Source organism: Argentina anserina, chromosome 4 (assembly GCF_933775445.1).
Source record: "Argentina anserina chromosome 4, drPotAnse1.1, whole genome shotgun sequence".
Taxonomy (NCBI): domain Eukaryota; kingdom Viridiplantae; phylum Streptophyta; class Magnoliopsida; order Rosales; family Rosaceae; genus Argentina; species Argentina anserina.
In genome coordinates, this window is record NC_065875.1 from 21,894,263 (window position 1) to 21,916,859 (window position 22,597).

Consider the following 22,597-nt stretch of genomic DNA (forward strand, 5'->3'; position numbering starts at 1 on the left):
CTTTCTCAAGGTAAAGGGCGGGAAAAACATTGCTCCTCTCAGATAAGGTTAATTTTGTCTTTTAACCCTCTTTGTGGGCCTGACGTACCTGCCACGTCACTAAGATAACGGAAAAGTTAAAAAAAACTAACGGAAGTACTTCAATGATAGCAATACTAGAGTCTGGGTATCACATTGGTACGATTAAGAGTTGAGGTATCACATTGGTAGGTACACCAGAATTGAGGGACTGTTGGTGAAAAAAACTCTACCAATTTAAAGAGTTGAGTTACAAATTATTAATTACCTGATGTAGCAGAGCTTAACCCTATCCCAGCCCATCATACACCTCACCCTTGGTTGGTGCAGTTCTCATCTATAAAAGTAGTGTACTATCACTCCCTTTTGTCAGTTCTCACTAGTCGGTAGTGTGCATCAGTGCATCACTGCCTCAGCTCTCTTCTTCATTATCTCTACCTCTCTGAAATATGGAATCACATTCTTCAGCAATCCTAGTAGTCCTCGCTCTTCTGGTGTCACTGTCTCCGGTGAGCTTGGCCCCAGCTTCATGTGACTTCCCAGCTATATTCAACTTCGGCGACTCAAACTCCGACACCGGTGGCTTGTCTGCAGTCTTCGGCCAGGCACGTTCACCTGAGGGCATGACCTTCTTCCACGCCCCGGCTGGCCGCTACTGTGACGGCCGCCTCCTTATTGACTTCATAGGTACCTCATTCTACGAGACTTTACCAATAATTTCTCTTCTAAAATCCACCGACATGATCATATACAACTATGTACGTCTTTATCTTTCTCATTATTTCCGTTTTAACTATACATTTCCAAGACGAGTTGTTGCAGACTTGCAGCCTTGAAATAAACTAAGACGTCTGCACTCTCAGCTGCTGGTCCTACTTTGTTACAGTTACATTTTTTTCTTGATAGCTAACACACGTTTTATATAATTGAAGCTGATCTGGAAGCTCCCAAATGCCAAAATTATTGATAATTATGATAAGTAATCACATGCATAATGCATTAAGCAAAAATAACAAATCATAGTGTTTAGTAATTAAGGGTTTTGATTGATTGAATGCTCTGTTTCAGCTGAGAGCCTCGGACTACCATTTCTTAGCGCATATCTCGACTCCGTGGGAAGCAACTTCACTCACGGAGCCAACTTCGCGACGGCCGGATCGACCATCCGGCCTCAGAACACGACTCTTCAGCAGAGTGGGTTTAGTCCCATCTCCGTGAACGTTCAGTACAACGAGTTCTATGATTTTCGTCCTAGGTCTCAAGTGGCTCGTGCTCGAGGTCATAACACTTTTTACTTCCCTAGTTCTATTTATTTGGACTTTCGAGTGAATTACTACAATATATGATTATTACTTTTCTTAGTTGAATCTGAAGCAGAGGATTATTACTTGTTATTCAAATGTAGGTGGTGTTTTTGCACAGCTGATGCCTAAAGCTGAAGATTTCTCTCGTGCATTGTACACCTTTGATATTGGTCAGAACGACTTGACAGCCGCTTTGTTCTTGAACATGTCCGTCGCCCAAGTTAAAGCAATTGTTCCTGATGTGCTCGATCAGTTCAAACAAGTCGTCAAGGTAATTCAGTAGCACTAATGTTAGAATATCATGATGAATATGCAAGTGCTTCCTAATAAGTGCTACGCTTTTGATAGTTCTGAAAGCAATGTTAAGCTTTAGAAGTATTCACTAATTTCTGGTATGTGTGAGTAGTGGGTACACAGTCAAGGAGGTAGAAACTTTTGGATACACAATACCGGACCGGTGGGTTGTCTGCCGTATGTACTGGACCGCCTACCGGTCTTAGTCTCGGAGATGGACCGTTACGGTTGCGCCACTCCTTTTAATGAACTAGCTCAGTTATTCAACCGTGGATTGAAGCACGCTGTGGTCCAGTTAAGGAAAGAGCTACATTCCTCTGCAATCACTTATGTTGATGTTTACAAGGCCAAGTTCAACCTTATTAGCCAACCACAAAAGCATGGCAAGTCCTTGGACCCCGGCACTTTCAATTTTTGGATGAACCAGCACTTAGTGAATGAACTTGTTTATCTTATATGAACATTATAATGCAGGAATTGAAGAGCCGATAAAAGCATGTTGTGGCCACGGTGGGAAGTACAATTTCAATATTCATCTTGGATGTGGAGGAAGAAAGAAGGTTCATGGCAAAGAAACATTAGTGGCGAAGGCATGTAAAGACCCATCGGTTCACGTAAATTGGGATGGGGTGCATTACTCCGAAGCTTCTAACAAGAAGATCTTCGATCAGATTGTAGATGGTTCACTTTCGGACCCTCCGGTCCCTTTGAAAATGGCTTGCCACAAGCACCATTGAATCGCATAACCGCATGCGCGACTATTTTTCAGTATCGTTCCAATTTTATCAGATGTCTTATTCCCAAAAGTATCAATCGGGTGTATCCAAACAAAAAGAATCAAATGGGACACTCTTTCCATTGTTCAAATTAATAATTTTATTACATGCAAAGCGCAATCTCCTTTGTTTATGTTTGAACGCTTGAAATCAGGAGGATCAGTCATGTATTCTAGTTATGAAAGAGGCAGGTCCATGCAACAATCGAGCAACAATCATAGGAAAAGGATAAGAAAGACCCAAGTGGACACTGCTCTCTTTTTTCTATCTTCTCTAAACAATTCACGATCCCATTGATCTTGACCTCTCTCTCTCTCTCTCTCTCTCTCTCCGACACACACAACTGTTAGACATATGGAAATTCAGTTTCAAAGACATGTCATCTTTGGGGCTGTGATTTGGGCAACAACGCTTCTGAGTCCTAGCACTTGTTCAAAACCATGTTATTTTCCGGCCATATTCAACTTCGGAGACTCAAACTCAGACACCGGAGGCCTGTCCGCGGCGTTCGGGCAAGCCCCTTACCCCAATGGAGAGACATATTTTCGAACACCTTCCGGGCGTTATTCCGATGGTCGTCTTATAATTGATTTCATAGGTATTTCTCCAACACCAGTTTCTTACATCTTCTTGTTTAATTCTGTTCAATTTGGGGTTTTTACTAGCATCAAATCTGGAACTGTTATACATGTGAGTGAAGTAACTGCCATTTTATGAAGGGTTTGGATCAGTTCAACTTGATCTGGTCGTGTATGTATAAAGTTGAAAAACAGGACCAGTTGTTCTGCTTTTGCATATGCATTATTTAACAGCAATGCCAATGCCAGACATGTATGCCAAAAAAATTGGGTTCTTTCTTATCCTATACTTACTAGGAACACACTACAATGCCACTCGTGACCTGAGGCATTGTAACTTTGAACTATTTTGCTACAGAATCATAGGTTTATTCTAGGGTGAATTCTTCTAACTTTAGATCTATTTACATGACTAACATGAGCAAAAAAAAAAACTTACTGAAGTATATGCATCTTATTGCTCTCGTTGTTTTGAAGCTGAAAGCTTGAGACTACCTCATCTGAGTGCATTTTTAGACTCGGTTGGATCAAACTTCAGCCACGGAGCGAATTTTGCGACTGCAGGATCAACCATTAGACCCCCAAACATGACCATCCAATATGGACCTAGTCCTGTTTCCTTAGATGTGCAGTCTGTCGAGTTCTCAGACTTCCATAGAAGATCGCAAATTTATCGCAAAAAAGGTTACTCATTTTCACTTCTACATCTGTTCTAGAATAAACTGTTGCATTCTAACTGTTGTTGATGAAGTTGGGATTGTTTGTAAACTGGTGTAGGGGAGATTTTTGAGAAAATGCTTCCCAGAGAAGAGTTCTTTTCTCAAGCACTATATACATTTGACATTGGCCAAAACGATCTCACTGCTGGTTACAAGCTTAACATGACAATTGAACAAATCAAGGCCTATGTTCCAGATGTGCTAGTCCAGTTCTCAAATGTCATCAAGGTTCGTTTTTTCTTTTCTTTTGGTTTTACATCAAGGGAACCTAAAGAATGAATGATCTTGAATCAATGGATGTTGCATATAGACATCACTGATCACTCCATAAGCTTGACATGTTGTTATGTGATACAGAATGTGTATAATCAAGGAGGAAGGACATTTTGGATCCACAACACAGGCCCAGTGGGCTGCTTACCCTATATTCTGGATCGCTTCTTTGTAAACCCGGCCGAATATAACAAGTACGGATGTGCAAGTCCGTTCAATGATGTCGCCCAATTCTTCAACCAAAGATTAAAGGAAGCTGTGGTTCAGCTTGAGAAAGAACTTCCCATGGCTGCAATCACCTATGTAGATATCTACTCAGTGAAGTACACCCTCATTACTCGTGCCAAGAAATATGGTACTAGTAATTCACATTCCTTAATCACGTAATGAGTTTTCTATATATTTTGAATTTAAGATGAATTTGTATGTGTAAATTCACAAATGAAGTCATGAATTTGAATGAACTTGTAGGATTCGAGAAGCCGCTTGTAGCGTGTTGTGGTCATGGTGGGAAATACAATTACAACCTACATGAGAAGTGTGGGGCGAAGAAGACTATCAACGGCAAAGAGGTTGTAATTGCTAACTCATGCAATGATCCAACGACTAAGATTAATTGGGACGGGACGCATTTCACCGAGGCCGCCAACAAATGGATTTTCCGACAAATTGTTAACGGAGCTTTTTCCGATCCACCAAACCCTTTGGATATGGCTTGTCAAAGAAGAAACATAAAGAATCGTGTTTAGACAGTGGATATGAGTTCGAGTTGTTTCTTCTTGGTTTTCAAATATTATGCAGAGTTGTTTTACAATTCATAGTATGTGATCTTCTGATGCCACAAAACATGATCCTAGTGCTCATTAAAAACATTATTACACCAAACTCCACACATTCGTTTGGTACTTCTACTTTTCATGTTGGATAAGTGATCGCAAACATGTGTGTGTGAAAATACTTCAACATGATCAGAGATAATAAAATGCTAAAGCAACATTACGGTATAGAAATTAATTTGCAAGCAACTGTTAACATTTGAAATAAGATGTTGGCGGATACTAAAATCACATCATCTTCATCGATGTATCTCTACGCATCTAAGATCAATTTGAAAGTGTAAATTTGAAACATTAGAGGACAATTCATTATAAGCATCAACACGTCTACTGAAGTCAAGAACATATAATTATAGAAAGACAACTATATATATAATTAGAACTTGATGTATATATTTATATAACTACTAGAACAAAATCTTCTATACGCCTCTTTCGAATGCAATCTTTCGATGAGCAAGAACCGACTTGCTGGTGACGAGAAGAGTACAGAGACCAGGTATTTATAGTGAAAGCATCATAATATACAAAACCCTCTCGTAGAAGGTGTTAATATCTCACATAGCTGAAATAACTATGTTTCGTTTGAGTCATGTTCTTTAGTTATTCTCACTATATTCATACAGTAAATGCATAACAATAACTATTGTACTATATATTTAGTAATAATAACTTGTAATTGTTCAACTTCAGTCTACACAATTTCCTCAAATATGCTCATCGCAAGTGTGCAATGATTCCAAATGAGTTGATAACATTTTCTCTCTGTGAAGTTGCCTGTTACTCGTACTTACAAACACTTCTCTACAGTACTATCTAAAACATGCATTACAACTAAACTGGATGCTCTAAACTTGGTCTGAACTCAACTACTCAAGTACATTACAGATATAAGATTGATCAGAAAAAATACATGTATACCATCACCTTCCAACTGTGGAAAAATATTATCGAAGGGAAGCTCATGAATCAAATACAAGGAGTTTAATCAGAGAAGCCAAAGTTGCTAGCATAGATGCTGATGGTCATGTGATTTTGCTATTCTCTTGACTGGGTTTGCATCTCTTCTCAAGCAGTAGTCTATGCTCGACGGAACCAAAGGAGCTTGTGATTTTCCATAAGAGTTCCAACACAGAGCGTGCTGAAATCTCTGATACACTGCTGAAGGCTTGAGCTGAATATCAATAAGATCAATATCTATGCATGGAACGTCGCTGCTGCAAGCAAGATGTACAGGCTGCACTGAAAAAGTGCCAATTATTTGGTCATATTTCACACCTGAGATTGCTACCGCTCCTGTTTGGTTCTTGCAAGACTTCTTGTCACAGTAGTACTGGTCTATCATCATAGGAACCTTCACATTCAAAACTTGGATATTGGAAAACGATACGTTCTTCACAGACCCAATGCCTCCCTGCGGAAGGGTTTAATCAGAAAAATGAGCTGGCGGTTAAGGTGTTTATATATTTGTAAATTTGGTGGTTAGTACCTGCCAAGTTTTGATCCTGACTCCTGAAAGAGTGTTCTGAAATGAAATGTCATTGACAATTATATCTGAGACACAAGCAACACTTCTGTCTTTTCCTAGTCCTCCTAGACTGTGAAATGAGAAGAAAATTTGTAGAGTTTCAGAATCAGAGATAACATGAAATATATACCAAGAATTAGAAATACCATGATCGTTTCAAAATTTAGTATTCTATGTGAATGTACCTTATGCCATGGCCAGGGCCACAACTGATATGGTGAACATGAACGTTGGAGCAACCAGTTTGTATGGATATACAGTCATCTCCTGTTAGAAAGAGAAACAACTTTAGAGTTTAATAATCTGGATTCTAAGAGTTGCAATGTAAGTTTGGCAAATTGTATTTGTTTTTTCTCTGCTTACTTTACAGAAGTTATGTTTCAATGATACTTTACTGTCAAAAAGAGTTTCAGATATATGTTTCTGTAATCTTTACAGGTCCAAGTGCGCAACACAATATATAGGCACTCTCTATAGTTTAACTGGCACTGACAACTTTAAAGGTGAAAGTTACTGCCTGATCGATTCTTACCACAACCAATAGTAGAATGATGAATTTCGACGTTTTGGGTGTTCTGCAAGTGAATTCCATCAGTATTTGGGCTATTTTCTGGTGAAGATATGGTAATGTTGTCAACTTTGATCCCGCTAGAGCTGTCAAATTTCAAATGGCACTGAGGGCTGTTTATGATTCTAATATCTCGTACCGTCACATCATAGCTTGAAAAGAATCTTAAAGCCTGCATTTAAATGTGTACAAGTGAGCAAATTATCATAAAATCATTAAGTTGAAAGTAATATTTTGTATTTTTTTGGAACTAGGTAAAATAAAGAAGATTTACAGTCGGTTTGGATTTAGGGATATGCTTATTGGACTTCTTCTGCAAGTAATAGACTTTAGAGGAAGAGGAACTACTAGTCCACCAGTCAGAGCCCTGGCCATCAACAACGCCGGTGCCCTGAATGGTGAAGTTATGAACCCATTTGAAGTTTATCCACTGGAACAGACTGGACTTTGACCATAAACCAACTTTTGGAGGAGCCATTAGAGTTCCATCTATCTGTTTAGTACAAACTCACATTAATACTCAGTTAATTGTTAATTCAGCAACAGAGTTAAAGAGATGAATGTAAATTAACCTGAAGAACAAGGTCAGGCATACAAGGGCCTTGAAGAGTTACTGGCTTGATGAGGAACTTGAGTCCTGAAGGGATTTCTACAGTAGCCCCATTCACTTTGCAGGCAGCTTTCCATGCCGCTATGAGCGCCTGGTTTCATCTCAAGACTATTTAGAAGATATTCTACCAGAAAACACACAAAGATGAATGCAAATTAACACATACAAGTATCCGTTCTTTTACCTTAGAATCGTCGGAGACACCATCGCCCTTGGCTCCAAATGACAAGACAGAAAAGGAACCATATTGAGGAACTGGAGTTGGAGAAGGACAAGGCAAATGTGAATCATGAGTGTTATTACCACCTTTTTGATGTTTATGAGGTTTGCTCTTCTTAGTTTGGTGCTTTCTCGCCTCAACTGAAGTTATGGAAAATGTGACAAGAACAAACAAGAAAAATAGTAGTAGAGTAGATGAAATTATGCTTCTCTTCATCTGCATTATGTGCTTCTGCTTAAAGTCGAGAACTGCACGTTCTTGTTTTCGAGTTTCAGGACGCTAGAAGTAGTCTGCCTCTTGAAGCAGAATGGAAGTTAAGGCAGTTATAAACTTATAAACAGTTTATATAGGGGTCACTGGCCTTGCTTGGATTCTAATTAATAGTTGATACTGATCATAAATAAATAGAAATACCCTTCATTTCTAGTAGTACTTTCTAGACTGCTAGCTTTTTCTTCAATGAGCATGCCTTTAAATCCGTTTAACTCTAACTGATCATGGCACTTCTTGGCCGGCTGCCTGGAATATACACTGTACTACACTAGCAATGAGATGCTCGCTCACTTTTTAATTTTTATACAATATGAAGAAATCCGAAATATATTCATAATATCAATATCTGAGCTCTGAGTCACACCAAATTACCTCTACCAAGATTATACAATGATTTTGAACTGTATAAGCCATTTCTGTCTGTCTCTGAATGACTAGCTATTCTCATGTAACATCAGAGCTTAGTCCGATCTTCATGCAGCATTAAGCATTGTGCTTTCCCATTCACCATACCTTCTTAATTGATATAAATAGTAATCATGAACATGTGCAAATTAACCAATGCCTTCGATCATCTGTTTAGCTATAAGCTAGGTGCATATAAACCATCGATGATCGATGAGGTAGTCTGTTCCCTAGCCTCCATCTAAGTTAATCGTGACAAACCATTATTTTCTGTAGTGGAAGCTGGATGAGGAACAATTATGCTTGAGTGAATATATAGGATATTGGATAACATTCTTCAGCCTTAATGACCTGGTATCATAGTATATATGAAAGTGCTGCAATCTAAATGTTCAGTGATCTGGATTCCTGCACTAATTCTCGTCTTGTATGCGAAAGATGACAATTATTATTTTGGCTTCACCGATTAAAGACAAACATATATCATTATTGAAGAACAACATTGCCATTTCAAGTCGATTAGGAGTTCTTCTACCATTTAATAAGGGGTGGCACTATAACCTAACTTGTATAATAAAATCAGTGTCATCACGAAGTGCATGTTTTACTTTCCAGTAGAAGTTTGATGTAAATTGAGAAGGATAGTAGTTGGTGGTCCTAGGTTTTGAGTTAAAAACTGCAAGCAGACAAATGAGAGTTGGTGACTCGAGAACTGACCAATTCCTGCTGCGAGTGTCCTATATAATAGTTACAATGTTAGAAACCAACTTAGCCGGAGAAGAATAATGCTGCACAGGAATGGCAAAAAGGTTGAACAAGAAGACTACTGATGCAGTAGAGAAAGTGGTGAATCTCTCTGTTCTTTTTGTTTGGAGCATGAACAAAAGGAGTGGCAGGTATTTTAGTTACAAGTTGGAGAAGCCATTAGAAAATTACTCCCGGTTCGGTGGTGCTTTTATTTTAGTACAGCCGGCCGGCCTGGAGCTCCTTTTTTCTGGTGAAAAGAGAGAAGAGACCATGGTGGTTCACACGTTCAGGCAAAGCTAGGTTAAGCAAGTGTGATTATTGGAAAAGGGAAAAAGGAAGCAAAAAATGATTCGGGGTTTTCTAGTTCTTGTTTGTCTGTGTCTTCTTGTTCTCGCACGCCGAGGGCCACAGGTGTGTGGGTCACTGGTCGGTGCCATTATGCAGCGCAGCATCATCTTCATCAAGTTCTGCCCTTCTGCATGAACAAGTCAGTCATGAGTTCATGAATCATGAACCTATGGTTACGAACTTACGGGTGTGCCAATGTTATGCTGTAGAGATGCAGGTACTTTCAATATAACACACCAAGTGACACAACTATATATGAGAAAATCTAGCACCGAAAGTGTAGTGTTATGTATTGTTGGAAAATAGGGTGTCATCTTGCAATAAGGTGTTGGAGTGAATTAAATTTGCCCTCCCTAAGACTCTAAACACAATTATTAAAAATTTACTATGAGATTTCCAAACTTTTATACAAAAATAAAAATTCCCACCGTTGTTTTTGTTGTAGAGATATTCGTAATTTCGTTACTAATTAATTTAAAATCTATAACAAGTTTGATATATTATAATATGATTTTGAATCAGAACTAAATGTAAATTTAAATCTTAAATTAAAGCTCCACTAACAGTCTAGCATTAAGCAGCAGATTGGAGATTACAATTATTGTAATAGCAGTCAATCAATTAAATATGTTTAGTACGAGATGGACTCACAACATCACGGTGCTTACACTTTTTGGTACAGGAACATTGTTTATTACAGGTGATCAATAATGTTCTACTAGCAAGCTGATATATATATATATACAGGCCTTCTTGGCTGCGGAGGTCCATATCAAGATTTTGGTGCGGATTTCCATCTTTTTATCACTTTTTAATTGACTTTTCTCATCTCCACCGTCTAGTATGTAGATAATATTGTGTAGATCATCTATGCAAAATTTCAGCCAATTTGGTAATCGTTAAGGCACTCAAAATTGTGTTTTTATGTTAAAAATATGAACGGTAACGGTTCGACAGAATTCGGTCCGTCCATTTGTTATTCGATTTTGAGGGCCTTAACGATTACCAAATTGGCTGAAATTTTGCACAGATGATCTACACAATATTATCTAGATACTAGACGGTAGAGATGAGAAAATTCGATCAAAAAGTGGTAAAAAGATGGAAATCCGCACCAAAATCATTGGTGCAGACCTCCTTAGCTGAAAAAATCCGTATATATATATATATATATATATAAAGTTTTTCACATAAGGAGGTCTTTATCTTAGCTTAAGGTATGAATTTTCATTTTTGACCAACTTCTCAATCGAGTTTTCACATCTTCACCGTCCAATATCTAGATTATAACGTATAGATCATCTCTACAAAATTTCAGCCGATTTCATGACCGTTAAGGTATCGAACTACTCAAAACAATGGACATATTGAATTTGCCGAACCTGAACCATTCATATTTTGAGTAGAAAATCGAAGTTATAAGTAACTTAACGGTTATGGAATCGGTTGAAATTTTGTGGAGATGATCTATACGTTATTACCTAGATATTTGACGGTGGAGATGTGAAAACTAGATCGAAAAATTGGTCAAAAATAAAAATACGTACCTTAAGCTAAGATAAATACCTCCTTACTTTAAAAGCTCTGATATATAAAGACCTCCTTATGTCAAATTAGATGAAATTTTGTAGAGATAATCCTGAATAACATACATAAATATAGAATTGCTTATAGTGTGTATATATATATATATACAGTCCTTATCCAGAGTGAAGTTCCAATTTTGACACATTTTTCGATCAAATTTTTTCACCATAAGCGATTCAATATTTAGGTATGCTATTCAAGATCATCTCTACAAAATTTCATCTAATTTGACAATGGTTTGAGTTTTCAAAATTGATATTTACACGAACGGTTCACGTTGAACATTTTTAATTCATTCATTGATTTAATCTAATTTCAATACATTAACGATGTCCGAATTAGAAGAAATTTTATAGAGATGATCTTAAATAGCATACCTAAATATTGAATCGCTTATGGTGAAAAAAATTGACCAAAAAATGTGCTAAAATTGGAACTTCACTCTCAATAGGAACTATATATATATATATACGGATTTTCTCAAATGCGGAGGTCCGCACCAATGGTTTTGGTGCGGATTTCCATTTTTTTACCACGTTTTGATCGAATTTTCTCATCTTCACCGTCTAGTATCTAGATAATATTGTGTAGATCATCTCTGCAAAATTGCAGCCAATTTGGTGATCATTAAGGCTCTCAAAATCGAATAACAAATGGACGGACCGAATTTTGTCGAACATGAACCGTTCATATTGTTAACCGAAAAACGCAATTTTGAGGGCCTTAACGATTACCAAATTTGCTAAAATTGTGCAGAGATGATCTACACAATATTATCTAGATACTAAACGGTGGAGATGAAAAAATTCGATCAAAAAATGGTAAAAAGATGGAAATCCGCACCAAAATCTTGGTGCGGACCTCCGCACCAAAATCTTGGTGCGGACCTCCGCAGCCAAGAAGGGCTATATATATATATATATATATATATATATATATATATATATATATATATATATATATATATATATATCTCTCTCTCTCTATCTGCACGTCACAAAAATGTATTAATTGTTCCTCCCTACGAGCTTCCAGTGCACTTGGGCTAATGGGCCTTGTATTGGTGGCATTGTCCCTGCTCATAGTGCTCAGCCTAGTCTCACTGCAAGCGCACAAGTACCCACGACATGTCGTACATTCCACACACCACGGCGAGTCGCCGCGTGACAGTTAACAGTAGTAAAGCCCCCACATGGCTCCTCCCCACCATTTTTCCCGGTCAAACAAATCAGCAAGCTCTACTTACTGTTTTCCTGATCATTCTTTACACGCTCACACCTTCCGTCTCCGTCACGGCGTCACTCCCAGCCGTTGACGCTTTACTTTGACTTTCTCTGCAAAACTAAGTATCTAACCCATCCCATCGATCATCATCAATAAATCTTTGCCCTTATCACACTACTATATTAATTACCTGCAGGGTACGTAACCGAGTCAACCCAAGTACCCAACCACCATTCGTCCATCCGGCCCTGTTCTCACCACCACCACCACCATCATCATCTAAGCTATGCTAGTAATTAATCATATCCAGCAACCCATAATTACCTACAGAGATTGAACCAATCAAGCCTTTAGAAGCTTGACTGCAACTTCAGAATGTTCAACTGCTCCCCTGTTCTTCTCGTTTTGTCTCTGTTTCTGGTCCTCATCAACTCCGCTATCGCTGATCCACGAGCCACTGAGGCAGCTCTGATATGCACAAACGACACCGCTTTGATCATACAGAGACAGTCCTTCATAGCCAACTTCCTGGCAGCCCTAGACACGCTGACACCTCTCATTTCCCGCCAAAAATACGCTGCCGTCGTCAACGGCACCGGGAACACCACCGTCTACGCTTTCGGCGAGTGCATGAGAGATCTTTCCCAAATAGACTGCAACCTCTGCTTTGCTCAGTGCAAGACGCAGATTCTGAGGTGCCTTCCTTTTCAGAAGGCCACTCTTGGAGGTAGGCTTTTCTACGACGGGTGTTATCTCCGGTACGACAACTTTGATTTCTTTAACCACAGCTTGAGCGCCGAAGACAAGAGTGTCTGCGGGGCTGAAAGTTTTGGTGGGAATCAAAGAGTTTTCAAAGCTAATGCTTTGGAGTTGGTGAGGAATTTGAGCTTGGAAGCTGCGAAGAATGATGGGTTCTTTGTTGGGTCCATGGATCGGGAGAATGTGACGGTTTATGGGTTGGCTCAGTGTTGGGAATTAGTTAATGGATTTGCTTGTGAGAAGTGTTTGAGTGACGCGGTCGTTAGAATAGGGTCGTGTCCTCCTAAAGACGAAGGGAGGGTTTTGAATGCAGGCTGTTACTTGAGGTATTCGACCCAGAAGTTTTATTACAACAATACTAAGACGGATGATGGGGGAGGAGTTGGAGGTTGGTTGGTTCTAGATTTGATCTTGTTAGTCCTATTTTATGTTTCTGAATTTCTGGATGGTGATTTCATTGTGTAATTGTTGCAGGACGCCATGACTTGGCTATGATTTTGGCTGTAACATCTGCTGCATTGGCTCTTGTCCTAGCTGTTTCCGCCTTTGCTTTCTTGACAAGGAAGAAATCGTTGAAGAGGAGGAAAGGTACAAGGTCTTACCTTGAAATTAATTGTAGTATCATCTGTCTCTAAACATGGAACTTTGAAGTGATACCATTTCTTCTATTTTCAGAGAGAGAGCAATTCGGTGCTCTGTTGTCCATTGTGAACAAGTCCCGACTCAATTATTCATATGAAGTTCTGGAAAATGCCACCAATTACTTCCATGATTCTAACAAGCTTGGACAAGGAGGATCTGGTTCCGTTTACAAAGTAAGTTTACATTTCAGTGATATCTTTCCTACTCTTATATGATTCATTATGTGGAATTTTGATTAGGTGAATCATCCCATTGTCAATGCAGGGAGTTCTGTCAGATGGAAAGGTTGTTGCCATAAAGAGGTTGTTCTTCAATACAAGGCAATGGGTGGATCATTTCTTCAATGAAGTAAATCTGATCAGTGGAATCCATCACAGGAATCTTGTTAAGCTATTGGGATGCAGCATTACAGGCCCTGAAAGCCTTCTTGTTTATGAGTATGTCCCAAATCAAAGCCTTCATGATTATTTTAGTGGTAATAATCTCTTCCTATGTCATGTTTTTATTAAGACTATATTGGTTTACATCATCAGTCCATTAACTTATTATCAGTTTGACACTAATTTTTTCTTTAATTTATAGTGAAACATGATCTTGAACCACTAAGTTGGGAACTGAGGTATAAGATCATATTGGGGACAGCTGAGGGCTTGTCCTATCTTCATGAAGAATCCAAAGTGAGAATTATTCATAGGGATATAAAGTTGAGTAATATTCTGCTTGATGAGGACTTCATGCCAAAGATTGCAGACTTTGGACTTGCTAGATTGTTTCCTGATAATAAAACCCACGTTAGTACTGCCATTGCTGGCACATTGTAAGTTCCAACAACTGCTTCTGTTTTGTTTCATAGATGTCTTTGCTGTTATACAATGTAGAGAAAATGATGTAGTTGCTTCTTTAGAGGTTACATGGCTCCTGAGTATGTCACTCGTGGCAAGTTGACAGAGAAGGCAGACGTTTACAGTTTTGGTGTTCTTGTCATTGAAATCATAACTGGAAAGAGGGTCAATAGCTTTGCATCTAATTCTGTTCCGATCCTACAGACGGTAAGTGAAATATCATAGTCATGCTTCATTACAATTTTTTCTGACTACGTTCAGTTTAGCATACCTTAACCTTGATTATGCTTGATTATGGTTTCATATCATACAGGTTTGGGACCTGTATGGAACAGATCAGCTATGCAATGCAGTTGATCCAATTCTAGTGGGTAACTTCATAAATTCTGAAGCATCTCAATTGCTTCAAGTTGGACTACTTTGTGTACAAGCCTCTGCAGAGTTACGACCATCAATGTCATTAGTAGTGAAAATGCTCACTAATCAGAATCTTGAAATTCCTCAGCCTACACAACCACCATTTCTTAATACCGGTAGTGCAGAATACAGCAAACGTACTACTTCTGGGACTTCTAATTTGCATCTCGATTCTCGCACACATTCTGAAAGGAATAGTATGACACAAAGCTGGATTGAGCCTAGATGAGCTACATATAGGACCTGCATCAAAACAATCGTTTCTAAATTCTATCTCCCCAAACTCTTGAGGAAGAGATGGTTCAACTCAAGTAATGCACTTGCTGCAACAATCAGATGATGACTGATACAACCCTGCAGCTTTTGAGTTTGTTAAATTCTGGATTAGGATATATCAAATTTTCTGTAGACACTTTCGATAGGGCAGGAAAAATATGCCTACACCATGTATCTTTTATGTGAATATGTTTCAGTATATATTCTCAGAGTAAAATTTCATGTATATACTTTTGTCTTAATCAAATCAGCAATTAATTCAAGTAGGCGAATGATCAAAGAATTTGACTTTGTTGAAAGATACGTACACAGTTGCAGTCAGCAGTCAGCAAAAGCAATTGGTCGTTTTCTTATTGCAAATTGCAAAGAAATTTCAAGAGTATCATGTTAAGAATTGCGTGGCTTTCGTGTAAACGAAACTCAAATTAGCTCACAGTTGATTATAGCTGTAACGACCCCAAAATTTCGAGCTTAAAAACTCAAAATTCTAAAGTCGTTAAACACAGAATAATCTCAATAAAATCGAAATCATTTAAGTGCACATCGGATCATCACTGAGTTATCAATACAACTCAGAAAACCAATTATTACAACCCAAATTTATAATTTACATTACGTAAGTTGGAATGTAATAATCCTCACAATCTCTCGCAAAATAGTCACACAAAATCCTCACACAGGCTGGAGGTAAATCACTTCAAGTCCTCTGAGCGGTCCGTTAATTCCCGCTAATCTACACCTGCGGAGTCATCCACTACACCATCGAATTGGTGCACCGGGATTGTAAACACAAACCCGGTAAGCTTTACAGCTCGTATGAGTAAAATCAAAATATAATTCGCATATCAAAATATACGAAAGATCACAAAACAACAAATATAAATGCCCTCATGAGTCACTCGTCAGCCCATCTGGTTGACCCAAGAAATATGTAATAAAACGCTCATGAGGAAATTAAGTAACCCTTCTGGTTACCCAATGCATTTATAATACGGGTACCAAGAACGCTGGTACACATCTGTTACCCCTCTCGTAATACACCGTTGATATTGGATAGCCACCCGCTACCCAACATCCAAAATACACCGAGTACCCATGAGCAGATAACCACCCGTTACCTCGCATGCAGTACTAAGGCAGACAGACTAGAGCTCTAACTGTATCGTAACTTTCGCCCGGCCAAAGGCTAGGTTCCGACTTGCCTCACATGTACAATAATCTCACATCATATTGTACCACACATCACGTCCGAAGACAAATCACAATATTTCACATTTTCCGTGATAAAATCACATGTACAATAATCACTCATCATATTGTACGTTTTAAAACTTTCACAATATATCATAATAGAAATCATAACAGTATATTATATAGCAAACTATATATATTTGTATTTATTTACCATTTATACAATATATACATAGTCCACTATATCATATACATGTCATATTTCATAAACACCTGAAAAATTACGTACGATAATCTCACATCATATCGTACCATTAAAATCACACATGCACAATTTTTCTGTCACCGAAATGACTATTTTTAATGAATTAATAACAGTATGTAATTTAATGAACTATATATATATATATGTATTTATTACCATTATACTATATATATACGTAGTCCACTAAGTTATATACATGTTGTAATTCATTAAATAAACACACTTGCAAAAATGTTGAATCACCGCGAGGGTAGATTCGTAATTCAGTGAGATTTTACTCACCTTATTGACTTGAGCGTAATTCCTCAATTCGCGATGCTAATTCCTTTCCTCGATTTAACGATCACCTTAAAAGAATAAGAAAAGAATTTAGAATCGTTTCGTAAACCTTTAAATGCCAAAACAGTAATATACGGTACTGTTCAGCAATTTTGGTTATACGAAGTTACTGTTCACTGTTCACTATTCACGGTTACTGTACAATACTCCATTAATACGTATTTCTGTACGTATAAATATTATATACGTATTTCTGTACGTATAAATATTAAATACGTATTTCCTGTACGTATAAATATTAAATACGTATTATCTGTACGTATAAATATTAATACGTATTTCTGTACGTATAATATTAATACGTATTTCTGTACGTATAAATATTAATACGTATTTCTGTACGTATAAATATTATATACGTATTTCTGTACGTATAAATATTATATACGTATTTCTGTACGTATACGTACGATTTAAAGTAAATACAAATTCAGTAAATAAAATTTACTAAATTACCCTTTTTACAAAATTACTTTTTACAATTACTGAAAGTAATTTATAATTACATTTACCGTAGGTAAAACTTAATTACATTTACCGCAGTAAATAAAAATTACATTTACTTTTACCGTACACAGTAAATTACCAAAATACCCTTCTGTCAAAACTGTCCCACCTCCACATGTGGCGGCGCGTGTGGCACACGCGCCACCTCCGGCGGCCGCGCGTGGGGCCCACGCGCCGAGGCTAACCACGGCGCGTATCACGCCACCGCCGCCTCCAAAACCACCCTCTCCCTTCCCTCTATCCTCCTACGGTCCAAGGCAGCCCCTCCGCCACCTCAGACCTCCCCACGCGCCGCCTAAAGCGGCGGTGTCTCCAAATCGCCTCCACCCCGATTCTTCCCCAAATCTTCAACAATCAAATCCCAATCCATCCACACACATCACAACATCAATTTGAATGTATTCTTACCCAGATTAGTGCTCTAAACGCGTCAGGAATGGTAGATCGTCGACAAGCTCCTCGCTGGATCTTCAATAGTCGACCCGGCTTCTTGGCGGCGGAAACGAAGCACGGCGTGCTTGCGGGTGGCAGCTGAGGGTCGTGCGGTATCCTAGTGGGCGGCGGTGAACGTCTCCGCAGCTTGGAGGCAGCGAGCAAGGGGCGAGGCAGAGGGAGGCTCGGGGACGAGTGAAGCCTCTCGGCGGCGAGGCAGCGCCGCTAGCTCGGGTTGCTTGCGAGGTTGTAGGGTGCGGTGGTGCTAGCCACGATGGGCTGGGGGCGGCAGATCGGCGAGGGAATTCGAAGGGGGAGAAAGGAGGGTCGGGCCGAGAGAGAGAGAGAGAGAGAGAGAGAGAGAGCGGCGAACGAAAGGAGAGAGGGAGGGTTTCTGAATAAGGAAACCCTAATCCCCTAAATGTCTATTTATATTAGTTTCCAAATCGGAAACTAACTTCCGGCGTTAATAACTTTTACGTACGTCGTCCGATTAGAACGCGTCACATATCCACGAACTCGTAACGACGAGCTCTACAACTTTCATGAAGGAAGTTTTTGCAACCGAGCGACGGAATAAAAGTCGATAATTTAGTTCGGAAACGTAACGTTTTTCTTAATAAACGTTCCGAAAACGTTTCCGTTTTTTCGTTTCAAAACCTCGCAAACAATCACATTCGATAAAAATCAACTTCACGACTTAATAGAATTCAAAACAAATCACACATTGTTTTTGAAAATCTAGGGTTATTACAATCTATCCCCCTTAAAGGAATTTCGCCCCGAAATTCAAGCTCACTCAACAAATAACTGTGGATATCTGGTCATCATGTCTGACTCTAGCTCCCAAGATGCATCACCCTCATCATGGTGACTCCACAGCACCTTGACTAGCTCAACTTCTCTCCTCCGAAGCTTCTTTGTGGATCTATCCAGAATACGAACCGGCTCGACAACAAATGGTATTTTCCTTCACCTCAATGGTATTATGATCGATCACATATGCGACACATCAGGATCATACTTCCTCAACATGGAAATGTAGACGACATTGTGAACGTCCGACATGCTAGTAGGCAACGCTAGTTTTCCCACCTTCTCGAGAATCTCAAAGGCCCAACATACCTCGGCCAACTTTTCTTTCTTGTCAAATCTCACTACACCCAACTTTGGCCCAATAGATAGATGATCGACATGGTCTACCTTAAGTGTCTCATAGTGTACCATGTCGATGCTGGAATGGTAACTGTCGTTGTAGGCGAACTCAATCATTCTCAATGATTTCACAGCTACCTTAAAATCCAGCATACAAGCTCCCAACCTATCTTCCGTTACCTCAAACTTCCTCCATCAGACAATTTGTCACATGTCCTAACAATAATAGTCGCATGTGAGCTACTCCAAATATAATTATCCTCCCGAACATAATGATGTTTTCAGCATGGAGGCGTCGACGCCCTCTTTTGTCTAGTTCACCACTCTCTTGCGATTTGACATACTATCCTCACGTCAAGAGTTAGCTCCTACCACTGAGCGTGGTCAAAACTCTCAACATCTAACATGAGTCAAATCAATGATTAACACATGCCTACTACTTACATTACACATAGTGGTTTTCAAATAAACATGCTTTATCACGACAATAACTTCATGACTTCACCACAATGCATCGCTAGAATAACGAACCTACCATTCCTTCCAATCAACAAAATAATCTCATTTCAAGATCATCTTATTGTAACCATAAAAAGTTGTCGTGCATGATACTCACCCAAGTACCCTATTTGTATTGGTAACACGATAAGGAAATCTTAGCTCATCGAGTTCACAACCACCACAGCACACCACCTTGGATTAAGAATTACTCTCCAAAAATTTCACCAGAGAATCGACTAATATACGCACAAGGCAGTAGAGAACCTCTACCGCCACCACAAGAGCGACACATCACGCATCCCATCATACTCACCAAACTTACCGTCGAAAATTAATTACAACTTCTTGCTTCCATGAGTGGTATGCCACAATTTGGGGTTCAGACAAGAAGGTGATTATCTCACATCGGTGGAACGTGAAAATCAGGCGAACTTTACAGCGCGAAATCCAACACGACCACAACTGAGACATACTTTACCCCCTGGTTCATACATGCCTCAAATGCAAGACATATGGTCCACACAAATGCACCAGTGGCATCATCTAACATATTTATTTCCCCCACCGTCGTAGTACTAATAAATTCTGCAATTAATTCAACAACAGAAGTTGGTTATTGGGTCTATTGTCTCCTCAAAATCAACCCAAAAATGGTTGCTACACCACCACTCTAAACAGTTGTTTCTTTACTTTCATTAAGAACTCTCATGGCCGACACATTCGGCCAACATAACTTCTCTGCAAACATCAATATAATTGATTACTCTTTATCGTAGAATTATCCCTTGTTGAACACTTCAGTCAACTTCGCCTTATCCAACAATAATAATCTGATGCACAGAGGGAAGAAGAGCATCTAAGTCCCCCCATACTAACACCACTTGCACTTGAAAAGAAAATTTGATTCTCAACCATTTCTTTACCGGTTGGAAGGTGCTTGTCACGAAAAATTCGTCAAAACACCTATAAGCTAAGGTCATCTCATACCTTACCTTCAATAGAGTTACTTCACCGCCATTGCGTCTCATTTGGACCAGTGGCATTGTGAAGTTCCAATCCCTAACACCAAAATAAATAAATCCTGAAAGATCAGCGTTCTCATTTAAATGCTCATCTAGCGAATAATTAATTCATATCGCCACATTGAGATTTCTCCATCACCTTATATTTCTTGCTCAGCCAAGAACAATGCGTAACATCAATTGTCTATAGTTGAACCAAAACAAGTTTGGAATGTCACGTCGACAAAATGTGAATCTCAATTCAATAATTGTATTACCACTTTATGGACGTATCATACGCCCCACCACTCTGTTACCAATAGCGTTAGAGATGCTAGTCACTAAAATTTTCGTTAACCACCTCCAACCTATGGTCTACACATCTCTTACCTGAACATAATATCTCAACCTTGTTAGGCTTCAACTTAGACTAGTTGCATAACTAAAATCTAGTCCTTAACATTTAAACACTGAACATCCCTCAACATAGGGTCAACGCTCTCTATCAAGACTCCTCGACAGTTCTCTGCCCTGATAGGGAACTATATACTCAGACATGTTAGCATTCCAGTATCTGGATCGCATGTCAAACTCAGAGAGTATTGTAGCCTCTCTAAACCGATCGCACCAGTCAATTAAGTCTTTGAATTCATTTGTCTCATCCATACGTCGTCTTCGTTATAGGTGTTATAACACAGTATCTCCGGAAACGTCTCACTTTACTCAGACATCACAACTATGTCTGTGATAGCTACTTCATATCCACATACACAACATATGTTATGACTCAAGCTCTCATGGCATTATCCGACTCGAGTCAGCGACACGAAACTCTGGTTCCCTGGGTCTACGAAAGAACCCACCATGTCAAAACAATCAACCACCGCGTACTGCGGCCTCAACTAATCGATTCCTCAGATCACATCATAGTGTGGTCCGGAATCACTATCAAATAAGCAGAGAACTCTCTACTCCCAATCACAATAGGATAGCCTTTCATTGTCTCCAATTCGAGGAACACTCCAAATGCGAAGTGACACATAAAGAGTTTCTCATAGATGTAGGAGTCAATCCTACCATCTCTTCTACCGAACTATCACTAATAAGTGTCGATATCATCTTCTTCTCTCTCAGGGTACTCAATCATCTCAAAGTAGATTATGATGTCCTCGATCCAGTGGTCCACTACCATATGATCCAGGCCTCTATGAAATAAGACGTTGACAGACGATTAAAGTCCTTGATCAACTTAACACATGACTATCGTCGTCTCTAACGACAGTAGCACGGTCAACCTGTTCTGCCCGTGGAGCAGCCTCCTCGTAAAGGTTCTCCACATTGCGGACTCGGCCTGCAACCCTACCTCGGCCGCGACCTATCGTCCGTCCTCGACCCTGTCCACGACCATTTTCCAAATTCATCACCATTCAACAATTAACACTCAGTCATACATGTGAAGTCTCGAATTCGACAAAATAGATCCAACCAATATCAATCATAAAACTTCAGAAGAAGGTGAATCATCGGAGTATCGTCACAATACTCTCTACAGGACCAAACCATAAGGTATGGCTCCTAACACTCTCGCGTACCCGACAACATATCTATACCGAGGAGCATGTGATGGGAGCCCGCCTGCAGTCGGATCATCGCTCCTGGATGGTATTGATAATCGCCAAATACGCACTTAGGCTCTGATACCAACTGTAACGACCCCAAAATTTCGAGCTTAAAAACTCAAAATTCTAAAGTCGTTAAACACAGAATAATCTCAATAAAATCGAAATCATTTAAGTGCACATCGGATCATCACTGAGTTATCAATACAACTCAGAAAACCAATTATTACAACCCAAATTTATAATTTACATTACGTAAGTTGGAATGTAATAATCCTCACAATCTCTCGCAAAATAGTCACACAAAATCCTCACACAGGCTGGAGGTAAATCACTTCAAGTC

General features: G+C 39.2%; 4 protein-coding genes across 4 annotated transcripts; 3 read left to right on the top strand and 1 right to left on the bottom strand.

Annotated features, from left to right (window-relative positions):
- The first annotated feature begins 393 nt into the window (after nucleotides 1–393).
- On the top strand, nucleotides 394–2,525 carry LOC126791749 (GDSL esterase/lipase At3g26430-like). Its single transcript, XM_050518221.1, has 5 exons — nucleotides 394–705; nucleotides 1,087–1,296; nucleotides 1,424–1,593; nucleotides 1,729–1,999; nucleotides 2,091–2,525. The coding sequence occupies exons 1-5, from the start codon at nucleotides 468–470 to the stop codon at nucleotides 2,351–2,353; spliced, it is 1,152 nt and encodes a 383-aa protein (XP_050374178.1). The 5' UTR covers nucleotides 394–467; the 3' UTR covers nucleotides 2,354–2,525.
- A 221-nt stretch (nucleotides 2,526–2,746) lies between these two features.
- LOC126791748 (GDSL esterase/lipase At3g26430-like) lies at nucleotides 2,747–4,769 on the top strand. Its single transcript, XM_050518220.1, has 5 exons — nucleotides 2,747–2,990; nucleotides 3,448–3,654; nucleotides 3,748–3,917; nucleotides 4,047–4,317; nucleotides 4,434–4,769. Exons 1-5 carry the CDS (start codon nucleotides 2,747–2,749, stop codon nucleotides 4,709–4,711), a joined length of 1,170 nt encoding a protein of 389 aa, XP_050374177.1. The 3' UTR covers nucleotides 4,712–4,769.
- Nucleotides 4,770–5,804: 1,035 nt separating this feature from the next.
- LOC126791740 (polygalacturonase At1g48100) lies at nucleotides 5,805–7,940 on the bottom strand. Its single transcript, XM_050518209.1, has 7 exons — nucleotides 7,689–7,940; nucleotides 7,467–7,595; nucleotides 7,169–7,387; nucleotides 6,859–7,066; nucleotides 6,512–6,593; nucleotides 6,288–6,396; nucleotides 5,805–6,212 (listed from the first exon to the last, which is right to left on the bottom strand). The coding sequence occupies exons 1-7, from the start codon at nucleotides 7,938–7,940 to the stop codon at nucleotides 5,805–5,807; spliced, it is 1,407 nt and encodes a 468-aa protein (XP_050374166.1).
- A 4,668-nt stretch (nucleotides 7,941–12,608) lies between these two features.
- LOC126791722 (cysteine-rich receptor-like protein kinase 3) lies at nucleotides 12,609–15,464 on the top strand. Its single transcript, XM_050518188.1, has 7 exons — nucleotides 12,609–13,455; nucleotides 13,542–13,655; nucleotides 13,743–13,882; nucleotides 13,974–14,184; nucleotides 14,292–14,526; nucleotides 14,614–14,758; nucleotides 14,865–15,464. The coding sequence occupies exons 1-7, from the start codon at nucleotides 12,684–12,686 to the stop codon at nucleotides 15,195–15,197; spliced, it is 1,950 nt and encodes a 649-aa protein (XP_050374145.1). The 5' UTR covers nucleotides 12,609–12,683; the 3' UTR covers nucleotides 15,198–15,464.
- The last annotated feature ends 7,133 nt before the right edge of the window (nucleotides 15,465–22,597 follow it).